Source organism: Genypterus blacodes, unplaced genomic scaffold (genome assembly GCF_046128005.1).
Source record: "Genypterus blacodes isolate CSIRO-AG114 ecotype Tasmania unplaced genomic scaffold, CSIRO-AGI_Gbla_v1 ptg000063l_1, whole genome shotgun sequence".
Classification (NCBI taxonomy): domain Eukaryota; kingdom Metazoa; phylum Chordata; class Actinopteri; order Ophidiiformes; family Ophidiidae; genus Genypterus; species Genypterus blacodes.
The window spans coordinates 282,892-296,075 of NW_027466875.1; the positions used below are offsets into that span (position 1 = coordinate 282,892).

Consider the following 13,184-nt stretch of genomic DNA (forward strand, 5'->3'; position numbering starts at 1 on the left):
GGTTTTAAGTGATAGTACAACAAAAACACGCCATCCTTGACGTTTGTTGTGTTAAATCTACATGTGCAGTGATTGTGTCTTGCAGAGTAAAGGCAGTATTCACAAATCCGTGTCCAGTTAAAGGAGATTCCACCATCCGGATATGGTGAGAACACACACAGGCCTGAGCCCTCAGCAGTGTCCGTAAATCACACTCTCACAGCTCCTCTTTTCATTCTCCCTTTCATTCCTTTTTTTTCTTCCATTTTTACAGTACAGTATGGTATGCTCGCTCTACAGGGTGGCTGGTGTGCATTGGAGCGACCCAACTCCCATGTCTCACACTCATCCCATGTGTCTCCTATTAGCTACACACACCAAGAGAGGGAGGGAGAGACCGACGGAGGGAGAGAGGAGAGTCAGAAAGAGAGGGGGAGGGGGAGGAGAGAGAGGAATTTGATATGCTTTGTGCATGAGTGACTTGTATAAAACAAAGACGGGGCAAATAGACTGAATGTATGCGGGAGGGGAAATCGTGCACACATGAATACACAAGAGACTAGCAAAAAAGATTATAATTTATTTCCAGATTTTTTTGTCTGCATTTGCATCTTGTTTCACAAGGTAAATTGAAAATAAAAAAAATAAAAACCAACTGCCATACCATGAAAATGTAAAAAAATAATACAAATAATATGTACTGTATATATAATTATATCATTATCAATAAACAGACAACATTAATCATAATAACAATACTATTGATCAAAAACATAACACTAAATTGCTGGTCTCATGCATATAGAATGCCCCTCAGATACAAAAGAGGGGGTGATTACTAAAAATAGAACCAAAAGTTCCACCAGTTCAGAATAAGCGCCTAGCTACATGCAACGACATAAAAGAGACTCATGTACACATTCCTTCTGGCATCAAGTATTTTACACATACTGTACTTCACTATTGCAGCCCCCATCTAATATACTGTACAGATCACAATACAAAACAGGACTGAAGTTCAAGAACATATGCAAGGAAGTGCTGGAGTCTTTGACATGGTGCATTGAACAGGGACTGTGTGCAACATTTTCACTCCTTCCTCTCTTGAGTTCATCCTTCACAATCGTCTTGTCCCTTTAAAGAGCCGCTGTTTGTGTCTCTCCTCCGTCATTGTTTTCAGTGCTTTTGTTTTGCGTTATTTGTTTCTTTTTGCACACATGCTCCCTCCTTTCTCTCCATGCTGCTCTTCATCTTGCCCCTCCCTCACAGGGTCTTGTCACTCTCTTTCTTCAAGTGACTAAAAAGCCAAAGGAAAAAACCATATGAGACCAAGAGAAGAGGTGCAAATATGAGCTTGGGTTCACTTAAATTGACAACTTTTGCCTCACTAAAGAACGGGACTCCCCTACAAACATCCATACCTGTAATACTCGTCCTGGGTGAGGGAGTGGTGGTGATGGTGGTGGATCCACTGTTGTTCCAGGGCCAGTCTCTGGATCTGCAGCTCTGCGCTCTGGGCCTGCTGCATGGCCTGGAGCTGATGGGCTGCTGACATGGGACCAGTGAGGGAGGACGGCTGGGGCAAGTCACGGAAAGGAGCACCTGCAAATGGGACAAGACCGAATGGCAATAAGGTCAATCATCACTGATACGAAAAAGTCCTTGTAAATTTCAAGCACTATGGAGTTTTTAATAGAAAAAAATTAACGAGTACATGGGCGAGGAGTCTTCTCCTCACCGAACAGCTGTTGGCGGAGCACCTCGCTGTCAGTGAGGGGGTGTGCCAGGATGGGCGTGCCTAGCGTGGCCCCTGGGTAAGGAAGGCGTGCCAAAGGAGACCCCGACGCCAACGGGTCCATCAGGGGGTGAACCCCGCCCGCCGCTAGATGCCAGTGATGTAATAAGAAATACAGGAGATATTTAATAAGAGTCAATGAATTCATAACTCAGATGATACACACAGCAACAAAGGCATTATCCCAACATTCAAGTGGTGTCGGATTGTTGCTAATACGTCTTGATTAGTGATGCACATTTAATCAAATTCAAAACGATATTGCGATTTGGCAATGTGTGTGAACCACATCGTAAGTGGAGACCATTGAATTAAACATAAAATAAAGCGAGGGGCACTCCACATTGTAGTGACTCTTGTAGTGGTAGCATGCCTGTGGTTAACTCGCAGATTTACAATAATCCTTGCACTTGTGAGGTCAACTTAATGCAAACAAGCTCCTATAGCTCCTGAATGATTGACCTACTTTCAGGAATTCTTTGCTTAAACACGCAAAGTTATTTGGCCGACTCAAAAAATGGACCCGACATCATTTGGAATCATGTTAAACTCACATGCTTAATGCTAAACTGTACTACTAAAACATATTTGTTGCATACATGCACTGATATTTTCATGAGTAGAACATGTGTAAAGTCAGGACAGTATATGGTGACAGTCACAGCATTATTAGTAGCAGTGGGTACCTGTGTCTTGCTGGTGCAGGTGAAGGTGTGAGTGGATGTGTGAGTGCTGGTGATGATGAGGCGTCACGTTTAACATCTGAAGGCGCCCCAGATTCTCTCCTCCTCCTCCTCCTCCTCCTCCTCCTCCTCCAGTTCCTGTTCCTCCTCCACTACTCCCGCCACCTCCACCACTTCCACCCCGTTCTCTCTCTCTCTCCCTCTCTCTTTCTCGTTCCCGCTCCCCAAAGGCTGGCAAACCTGCTCTGTCTCTCTCCCTCTCCCTCTCTCTCTCCCTGTCTCGCTCCCTCTCTCTGTCCCTCTCTCTTTCTCCGCTCCTGTCTCTCTCATAAGAAGCAGGCGAGCGAGTGGGAGTGGGGTAGGTCTCAGGGGGCGCGGCTGGGGCAGTGGCTGGTGGAAGATGAGAGGACAAGGAACTGGGAAATGAAGAATGGGGGACTGGGTGATGAAGTGAGGTGGCGGCGGAGGTCGTTGGTGCAGGTGGAGGAGGAGCTGGTGGAGGAGCAGCGGGACCTGCCGGGGCTGGGGGGGCAGCCGTTGGCGCAGATGCAGGGTGAGAAGGGAGGGAGGGAGGGAGGAGAGATGAAGGGGGTGGGTTGGAGAGCGACTGAGGGGCAGGAGGGTTTGGAGGTCGAGTTATAGGAGCCAAAGTTGGGTTCTGGAGGTGTGGAGGGCCAGGGGGAGCTTGGGGAGGAGGAGTGCCATATATGGACACCTCATTACCTCCACCACCTCCTCCAAGGAGCAAGGAGTGTGCATGTGCATGGGCACTGGCATGGGCATGGGCGTGGGCATGTGAGTGAGAATGAGCAAGGGCCAGTGCTGTAGCATCAGGTATGGACCCTGGTGGGTAAACCCTCTCATCGCTCTTAAATTCAAATCCTTGCTTCATTCGTTCCCGATGTGCGGCCACTGCATGAGGAAATCCCATTCCTCCTAACCCTGCACCCCCAAGCCCTGCATGTCCTGGACCACCTGGCATCCCAGTGTGGGCTCCAATACCTGGACCTTCAAGGCTACCACCATATAAAAAGCCCAAGATGGCTGCTGCTGTAGCAGCATCAGTCGGGAGGTGATGTGGGTGACCTAAAGCGTGATTCTGGAACTGAGGGAGAAAGAATGAGGGGTGAACATGGGGGTGGCCATGGTGAACTTGTTGGTGGTGTGCTTGAGCACGACTAGCCCCAAGTGGAGACATAGCATGAGGTCGAGCGTACTCGCTCAGTGTCCTCAGAGCTGGGGTGTCAGGGCCAATATAAGGACCTCCTAAACCTAATCCCAGGGCCCCTTGATGCCCACCAACCACTGATGCCCCTCCCATGGCAGGAAGCAGGAGAGAGTGAGGGATAGAGTGAGAAAGGGAGGGGTGGAGATGGTGTGCCTGGGCAAGGTGAGCATGTGGGTGAGGATGATGCTGCGGGTGATGGGCCGGGTGGACGGCATGGTTGCCTGAGGAAGAGGAGGAGGATGATGACGAGTCGAGGATTATAGAAGAAGAGGGGAAGAAGAGAGTGGAGCCCTGGCGTCCTCCCCCAGCAGCGTTGATGTCCTTCTGCTGCTGCAGAGTAACAACGAAAGGAGACGCAGTAAATCACCTCCATCCTGATTAGCTTTATTCCTTTTACATTAAAGTGATCAATCTAATCTACATCAAATGCATTAAAACTGTCACATCATGTAATTACCACAATAAAGTGTCCTCACCTGTAGATGTCGGTCCAATTCCCTCTCTCGCTCCCTCTCCCTCTCACGCTCTCTCTCTTTCTCTCTTAGGTCTCTGGCCCTCTGCTCAACCTCTCTGCGGGCCCTTTCAATCACCTCATTCCTCTTCTTCCACAGTTTGGAACCATCCAGCGGAACAAAGAGGACATCACTGCGGGCACAGGAATTCCCACTGCCCCGATCGAGCACCTTATGAAACCTGGAGACGAGCGACACATAAAGACCACAGTGCAGCACATCGTTATTACAACCATCAGCAGTCAGGATCACATTACAATAATTATCATTACTGCTAATTACATGTGATCCCATCAAGATGGACTGAACAGAGTGACAAATTGACAAACTCAATTAGGATGATGTCATTTTAATTTTACCGTGCTGATTGGCTGGCATGGATGGGAATGTCCACTGGCTTGGGTTCAGGGGAGGGACTTCTCAACACTGGCGGTGGACTTTCTGTCTCCTCTCTTTCTTCCATTGGCTCCTCCTTGATGACAGGAGTGGACGGCAGGCCTGCGGACGAATCTGAATTTCCATCTCCACCAGGGAGTGAAGAACTGGAGGCTGGGGCCGAAGTGCTGTTGTTGTTGGCAGAGTTACTAAGAGGCGGAGGTCCCTTTGAGACATTTTGAGGCGAAAGGGACTGCGAGTTGCTATTGCTACTATTCGGTGCGCTGCTGTTGCTATTGCTATTGGCGATGTTACTGCCGCCGTTCCCGTTGGAGTGGTATGGTCCACTAAACGGGGCGTGGCTATTCAAAGTGCCATGGAAAGGGGAGGGGCGACATCCAGGTGAGCAACTGGATGACACACCTTGACCGGGAAGCGGCATGTTGGGACCAGAGGAGGAGCCAGGAGGGAAAGATGAGAAACCTCCCATCTGATTGGTTGAAGGACTGGGCAGTGGAGAAAGGGGTATTGGAGGCGTCTGGTTGGAGGACTGGTAGTGCGGGGGACGAGCATTGGGTGCCATACCTGTTGGGGGCGGCTGGGTGTGTGAGGTCTGAGGTGGGGCTAAAGGAGGAGGTTGAGGAGGGGCAGGTGGATAAGAAGCATTTGGTGGGTGTCCATGATGAGTAGAAGAGGAGGAAGGAGAGAGTGCAGGTGGTTGATTGGGAGCTCCACGGTTTTGGTACAAGGTAGACTCTCGTATATTTGAGTCCCGATCTCTGTCCCTGGAGCCAGACTGGTAGTGGTGATGAGGCGGGTGGGGGTGCTGTGATCCTGCATTCCCTGAATACTCTCGCCCCATGTTTGGGGTCACTCCAGGGGGGCTGAGGTACTCTCGATTTGGGCCAGCGGTAGGGGGCGCACCAGCAGGGAAGTCTTTCCTTTCACTGGGAGGATAATCTCTGTGGAAGTGCTCCGCTCCAGAGGAGGGGGCTTGTGACTGATCCATGGGAGGAGGGAAGTCCCGGTTGGATGAGTTTGGGGGATGCGGGTGGGAGTGTGGGGTAAGGGAGGCATGAGCGGGGTGGCCCGGGTTGTTTGGGGGTGATGTGGGTGGGTCTCGGTTCAACATGGGTGTGACAGGTAGCCCACTAGTAGTACTAGGGGGTGTCCCCTGTGGTATGGAGTTGTTGTTTTGGTTACTGTTAACGCCAACCTCTCTTGTTTGGCCCCCAAACTCACCCCATCTGCCCCCCTCTTTGTCTCTTGGATGCCCCCCTCCAGCTCCATTGGGGCCAAAGTCTCTACTCTGGTTTTGGTTTGGCAGAGGGAACTCCCTCCCTCCATCCCTCTCACGTTCCCTCTCTCGCTCCCTGTCTCTGAAAGCCGGACCAAAGTCTCTTCCTCCTGGACCCATGTTAGGTCCATCTCTCCCAGAACCTTGGAACTCCCGGTTCTGGCCCACTGACAGACCAGCAAAGTCCCTGCCTTGGATGCTGCTGGGCCCACCGGTCCCACCACAAGCATTGTTACTATTACCACCACTACTGTTGTTGCTGCTGCTGCCAATAGGAGCGGAGAACTCCCGACTAATTTCCCTCCCCCCACACTCCCCTCTCACTCCCCTCTCCCTCTCTCCTGCAGCCCCCCTCTCTCTGTCCCCTCCCCCTCCAGCGTACCTGGGAAGGTATTCCCTGTGGGGGTGGGGGTGAGGATGGGGGAGGTAAGAGGGGTGGGAGGAGGAGTGGCGAGAGGACGGAGGGTTGTAAACAGAGGGAAGTTGCTGCTGCTGCACTGGAGGCTGGTGCTGTGGTTGGTGTGGGTGGTGGTTACCAGGGTAACGGGTGTAGCCCCAGCTCCCCTGGCAACCAGTCGATGTGCCACCCTGCCAGCCGGTGGAGCTGTAGTGGTGTGGGTGGGTGGAGGGCTGAGTCTGAGGCTGGGACTGAGTCTGGGGGCTGGTCTGTGGCAACAGGGACGGAGGAGTAGACTGAGCCTTGTCAAGGAGTTTCTCAGCCTTTTCTATTTTCTCCCTCTCTGTCTTAACCTCAGTGGGCAGGTTTTGTCCCCCAAGCTCCAGTGGCTTCAAGGCAGGTGGAGGAGGAAGAGGAGGGGGCAAGGAGTGTGGAATGTTGGGGCTGTTATGGGAAAAGTCTCCCCCAGAGATAGTTGTCTTGGTCACACACTGTGTGCCGGCTTTGGAATTAATTCTACTGCCACCATGGGCACTGTCCACGCCCGTCACGCCGCCATATTCAACTTTACACATCAATTTAGAGTCCAGGGAGAAATAGGACTTCCTCCCGCTATTGCTGTCATTTGTTGAATCCCCTGCTCCGCGGATGGAGGCAGTCAAAGCAGAGGAGGAACAAGGGATGGAGGGGGGCTTCAGAGAGGGACAGTCTTCAATTCCTCCATCCACATCCCTTTTTTCTGCATCTCCACAGGACTCCTCCCCTCTCCCCTCACGCAGTGTCCTCCTATCCTCTCCTGCCACCTTCCCCGCTCCTCCCTCTTTGCCTTTCTCTCGTTCCCTCTCTCCTTGCTTTGGTGAGTCGGGGCCATCGGACTCAGAGTCCAGGCTACCCAGAGGGGAAGCGGAGAGGCTCGGGGATGAGGAACGATTGTCCTGGTCTATGTCCCGCCCACTGCTCAGACTACTGCTGCTATTGGCCAAGCTCCCAACAACTGAGCTTCTGCTGCCCTGGGATTGGCCGTCTTCATTGTCACTCTCCCGGGATTGGCTGGCAACAGAGGTTGGAGGTGGAACAGTGGAAGGAGCTGAGCTGTCAGTCGAGTGTGTTGATGTTGGAGGGTTTGGGGTAGAGGCTGAATCCTGACAAGAAAAGATTGAATTCTACATTTTGTATCCATTTCAGGAAGTGAAATACAGAATTAAAATCTTACATAGTTTCCTGGATTATTGAGCAAAATTTGAGCTTCATAATTGGTGTTAATAAACAGACTGATATAATGTAACACTAACCTGAACTTTCTGCCTCTTTGGAGGAGACACAAGTTCCTCCCCCTCACTCTCTGATGAATCATGCCCTTGCGATCTGCGATTGAAGCGATTCCCAGCCAATTCCTCAGCAGCACCTCTTTGCTAAAACAACACAGGACTTTTAATTCGGTTGTGACGCTTGTGAAGCTCTAATAGGTCTATGTCTGTTTTTAGAACAAAGACACACTTGCTTGCACACACACAGATAGACACATACACACACACACACACACACACACAATACTGATGTCAAACATGAAACATCAAAGACATGCAAAGCTGTAAAACACTACCGAACAACACCGGCACAGCAAGGGTATGTCTGTGGCAATCATACTGATGACTCATACAGAGACAACACACACACACACAAACAAAAATTCAATAAATGACAGTTCTTTATTCTTCATGACTCTCTCTCTCACACACACACACATACACACACAAATGCCAAAACAAGCTCAGGAGAGAACACAGACACAAAAGCAGAAGGCTCTAACCGTCTGTCTATCGTTGCGTTCAGGGCGAGTGGGGCTGGGGTGCGGGCGTCTACCCCGTCTCTCCTCACTCGCCCCCCGCCGTCGCCCACTGCGCATGGGCATCTGCAAAGCCCAAAGTCCAGCGGAGGAGGAGAATGTGAAGGGGTGGTGAAGGGATTAAATATTAAAAGAAGGCAGAGGAATACAGGCATATGGGTTTTGGGGCGATTAGTTGTGGTAATACACGGTTTGTACAAGCCAAGGTTCATTGAAAGGTGGATGATTGCCAAAAGCAATGACAAGTTGGGAGTGAAAATGATAGAGGGGCGAAAAGAAGAGCGGGCATGACGGCATGAAGACAGAAGGACAGAGAGAGGAATGACAATGATAAGAAGAGAGGAGGAAAAAACATAAACATCACATCTGCTTTCCTGCACCAGTCACATTTCTGACTCACACAACTGAATAAATAATCTACACCTAATATTTAACCTGAAGTCACCTTGGCCATTCAGCTATTCTAACGTATTTGTCAATAATGATCACGTACTACTTAAAAGTACTAATTCCAGAATCAACCAGGCAAAATAATTGTTCTTACCGATTCTTTGTGTGTCCTTGTTTTCATTATTTCTTCTTTATAAAATCCATTTTACAACACACGCCATTGCAGGGACTGAACCGGTTCCTGTTGCTTACTGTAGGCTGTGTTTTACACCATGAGAACTATCATAAGCTGAAAAGAAGAATACAAAATAGAATTATTTGTATCTGTATCTTTATCTGCATTATGCTATGACCAGGAATTTGGTATGTTTTACAAAAGAATATGTAAGGATTAATACAATAGTAAAGACAGAAAATAAGTAACATTATAATCACAAAAGCATTCCAGAATTTAAAATTTAAAATTCCAAGCATGTTTCACGGTGTATCAGCACAACTCATTCTGACTGCACTCCAGACAGTCTCCTCTCTACCTTCTGTCTTCATCACAGCAACCACAACCCATTGGCACAATAGGTTAACCCACTCACACTCACACAAAGCACTGGTTTAAGATGTGCAATGTAATTAGCTGTTACAACACTGAACCACAGAGAAAAGGCCGGGACCAGGAGAAGTGTTGATGATGAGAAGGCTACTTTTTGGTTCCACACACTGCAGAAGATACACAGTACACTCAAACATCTTGGGAATATGGGGGCCACACCCCCTTTCCAGCTTTACCACAACAGCCCAAACCCACAGCTACTTGTGGTTAACCCACATGACCTGGTAATGGCCAGCAGAATCACAGGCAGCATGTGTATCCAGCCAGGCATTAGGGAAATGTACAATGTCACAATTTCATCCTTTATCTGTCTGGGTGTGCCTGAGGATCGTAGGTGGAATAGGTGGACTACTTTCCAAGGACTCATCTAATCCATTCAGTACCACTATGATGACAAAATGTCTCATGTATATTGAATGAGGATAAAAATAGTGCACCTTAACAGGATCAAAAAATGATAGATTTAGCCGAACAGTTAGCAGAGCAAATGGACATGCGCACGCCACCGGGCAGGCAAGAAATATAGTAGCTAGACATTTTCCCCCCTGTTTGATTCATAGCAAGTGGGCTCCTGTAAATCCTGTAGCAGCCCCACTACACATGGCTATGCATTAATTATCAAGCATGCTGCAGTGACTGATTCTATCTATCTGAGGAGTAAAATCGGTTTATACACAATGGCACAATCACTGCACAGACCTGTGCATCGCTGGGAAAACATGATATATGTGCATTTACAGGCAATGCAGTGTATGTGCCGCTAGAAACAACATGATCATAAATATGAGCAAGTTGATTGCACCCCAGGAGAAAACAGTGTCTTCCTGTATACCTCTGCATCTCAGTTACAGGTGGCAGCTCTTGGCCTGCCTGTGTCTCTACTGGCTGCTCCTCGGCTATGGTCAGTAAACAAATAGGACACAAGCGCAGCAGTAAAATCCGTCAGTAACAACAACACCGGTCTCTACCTCGCACTCACGCACACAATCACGGGCGCGTACGCGTGCACAGACGGACACACGCACGCAGCACATGCATTATCAACAAATTGGCCCTTGCATGTGATGCAAAGCAGCATGCAGTTGCTCTGCTTACATCACCAACGAGCGGCCACTGCAACGACTCTTTCTCCTTTCTTTTCCTGCGAATGTTATTGATACACATGCAGAGAGGGGACCGGCCAGAGCTACGCTGCAGCGGAACACGGTCCAGCTCCGACGGGGAGAGTCGTGTTGAGCAGTCCGTACAAAATCAGAATGGATGCCTGTGCACCGCTCTCTCTCTCTCTCTCGCTCTCTCTTTCTCTCTGTCTCTCTCGCTCGCTCGCTCTCTCTCTCTCCCTTAACACGCTGCACATCTTAAAAGAAAGATGATATGTTATGGCGATCCTTGGCATTTCGCACCGGCTCTCCTTTCCCTTTCCTCGCTGGAATGTGAGTGCGCGTCGTGCCGCCCTAAGAACAATTATTCACCGGGATGTAATTTAGCCATAACGCAGGAGAAAGGGTGACAATTAAGGCACAAAGGGAAAAGGCGAGGGAGCACAAACGTGGCCGGGGGAAGCATATAGCTCCAAATGTAGCCTATACGCATCCATTTTTTTTCTCCTCTCTCCTCCTTACCTATAATATCCAGCGATGCGTGTCCCCTCTCTCACTCTCCCCTTTCCTTTCTCTCTCCCTCTGTTTAGTCGGTTTATGTTGCACGCTGACACGCACACCTAAGAGCCGAGGCGTCTGTCAGGAGAGGCGGCTGCTGCTGCTTCTGCTTCTGCTGCTGCTGCTGTTGCTGGCTCATATTGCAACGGGCTCCAAACATAATAATGCAGAAGAAAATCTCTTTCAAGCCGTTGCAGGGGAAAAACGGGGTGCCAACTGAAGACTGTACAAATTGATGCGTACCCTCTCCTCTTCCCCACCCCCTTTCGCCCCTTTTTCTCTTTTGCCCCCCTCCCCTCTCCCACCCTATACCTCTAACTCCCCCCCCTCTTTCTCCAAGACGACTTGCACTTTTTTTCTCCTCTCCTTTTACTCCCTCTTCGGTCTACAGTCACAATATTTAACGGAGAGAGAGAGGGATGCACGTCGGGTGAGAGAAGGAGAGAGAGGGAGAGTGGAGGAGAGGGCGTGATTTGCATAAGGAGAGAGTGAGAGAGAGAGGGGGAGGAGGAGGAGGAGGAGGAGGAGGGGAGAAGGAGGGAGTAGTGAGGCAGAGAGAAGGAGGAAGAGAGGCGCAGAGAGAGGGCCAAAACTCTGAAGAGGGAGGGGAGGAAGAGGGAGGGTCTCTCTCTCCCCCACTCCGTCTCTCTGGCTCTCGAGTCACCTTTACTGTAGCTTCTGCTCCAGGCCAGATAACTAACTCTACGTTTGGCTTTTATCTCGCCATGAACCCGAGAAGAAAACACGCAGCTCTTTGTTCTTAAGCGCATAGACTGAACACAGAAACTGCGCGCATGTAACAATGTGTTGATATGTATTATCATTAACAGGAACGCGAAGGACAAAAGGCAGAAACTCATTTGGAATAATAAAACATTTAACACTTGTTCTGTCTCCGTGTCTTCCAGTGTGGCTGAGAAAAGCTTTTTTTTTTGCAGCGGTGTGTCCAGTCAAGCGGCTCCGCAGACCTCCACCCCTCCACCCCTCCCTCCCTCCGCTCCTGTCGTTCTATCCCTCTCTCCCCTTCTCGCAGCCCCCTGTCCCGTCTCCTATTGTGTGGTGTCCATGGTAACCCGACCGGAGCCTGTGCCGGGTGCGCCTGCGCGGCTCCTGCCTTCCTTCATCACCAGCCAACCACACGAGCAGGTCGTCGCACTCGCGCGCCCCCTGCTGTTCTGTTTGCGACGCAGGCGGCAGGCGGCAGACGGCTGAGCACGCGCGGGTTCACCAGCGTTATTATTGGCCCTGTGCGCGCGTGACGGAGCGCGCGTGTCGGTATGGAAGCTACGCAGTTCACCGCGCAGGTCAGGTATGTCGCAAACATGGCGTCATGATACAACTGTAACCACAACAACAGTAACAACAACAACAACAAGAACACATTATTGAGAATTTTTTTATTATTTATTAATTATTTGTACATAATATTCACACTACAGGAAACTACAGGATATAATTATATACACAGGTAGTCTAAAAAAGCTGTCGAGGACAAAGGCTGTCTGTGTGAGGAACGACAAAACAGTGACATGTGGAAGCTAATACAGAAAATGGACAGAATAAATTACAGAGCCCGTCCAATCAATATGGAGGTTTGCTCTGGTTCCTTCCCTTTGATGTTTGAGTTTCCCTTTGAGTTTGTCACTAGAAGGAGGAAAACTTCTCAAGTCCCAACATGACGCATCACAATATACAGTGAGTTCAATCCCGTCACGTTCCAATAAGTAGATACATGTAGGCTACACAACCTCTGTTAGTCTGTCAGATATTATATTCAGAACAGTTTAACTACACACACACACACACATCAGTGGATGGGGGCCAATTTACATATTCATAGATTCTGAATTCGAAAATAGGGAGAAATTCCATGTTGGGCAAAATATTATTCAATGCAGCATTTTCATACAAGATTAAAAATGTTTTATAAACTGTTGCCCTAGATACTAGACATGAAGGACAGCACTTCTGAAAGCAATGTGTGTGTGTGTGTGTGTGCTTGTGTGTGTGTGAGAGAGAGAGAGAGAGCAAGTGTGTGTTACCTGTCTGGTGCAGTGACCAACCAAAGTGTCTTCAGTTTCTTCTGAGCAGTGGCTCATCATACTCCATCCATTTCCCTGGGCCAGCTTACACCCGAGAGGAGGCCTACACACACACACACACACACACACACACACACACACACACACACACAGACAGACAGACAGACAGACAGACAGACAGACAGACAGACAGACAGACAGACAGACACACAAACACACGGTAACATGAGTCTGCATGAAAACACGCAATCAAACATGCTTCTGAGTTGGAGCCAGTCTGACTGAAGCACCAGGCCTTGGATCTCAAAACAGGAAACACGTAGACATGCATGCACTTGAACAGACACACACACACACTCAAACACTTGCCCACAC

The 13,184-nt window shown here is 49.4% G+C and overlaps 1 protein-coding gene across 1 annotated transcript; it reads right to left on the reverse strand.

Annotated features, from left to right (window-relative positions):
* Positions 1 to 572: 572 nt before the first annotated feature.
* atn1 (atrophin 1) lies at positions 573 to 8,172 on the reverse strand. The gene is made up of 8 exons (XM_076154625.1): positions 8,077 to 8,172; positions 7,559 to 7,678; positions 4,557 to 7,408; positions 4,162 to 4,378; positions 2,461 to 4,015; positions 1,694 to 1,861; positions 1,401 to 1,581; positions 573 to 1,276 (listed from the first exon to the last, which is right to left on the reverse strand). Exons 1-8 carry the CDS (start codon positions 8,170 to 8,172, stop codon positions 1,243 to 1,245), a joined length of 5,223 nt encoding a protein of 1,740 aa, XP_076010740.1. The 3' UTR covers positions 573 to 1,242.
* Positions 8,173 to 13,184: the final 5,012 nt, after the last annotated feature.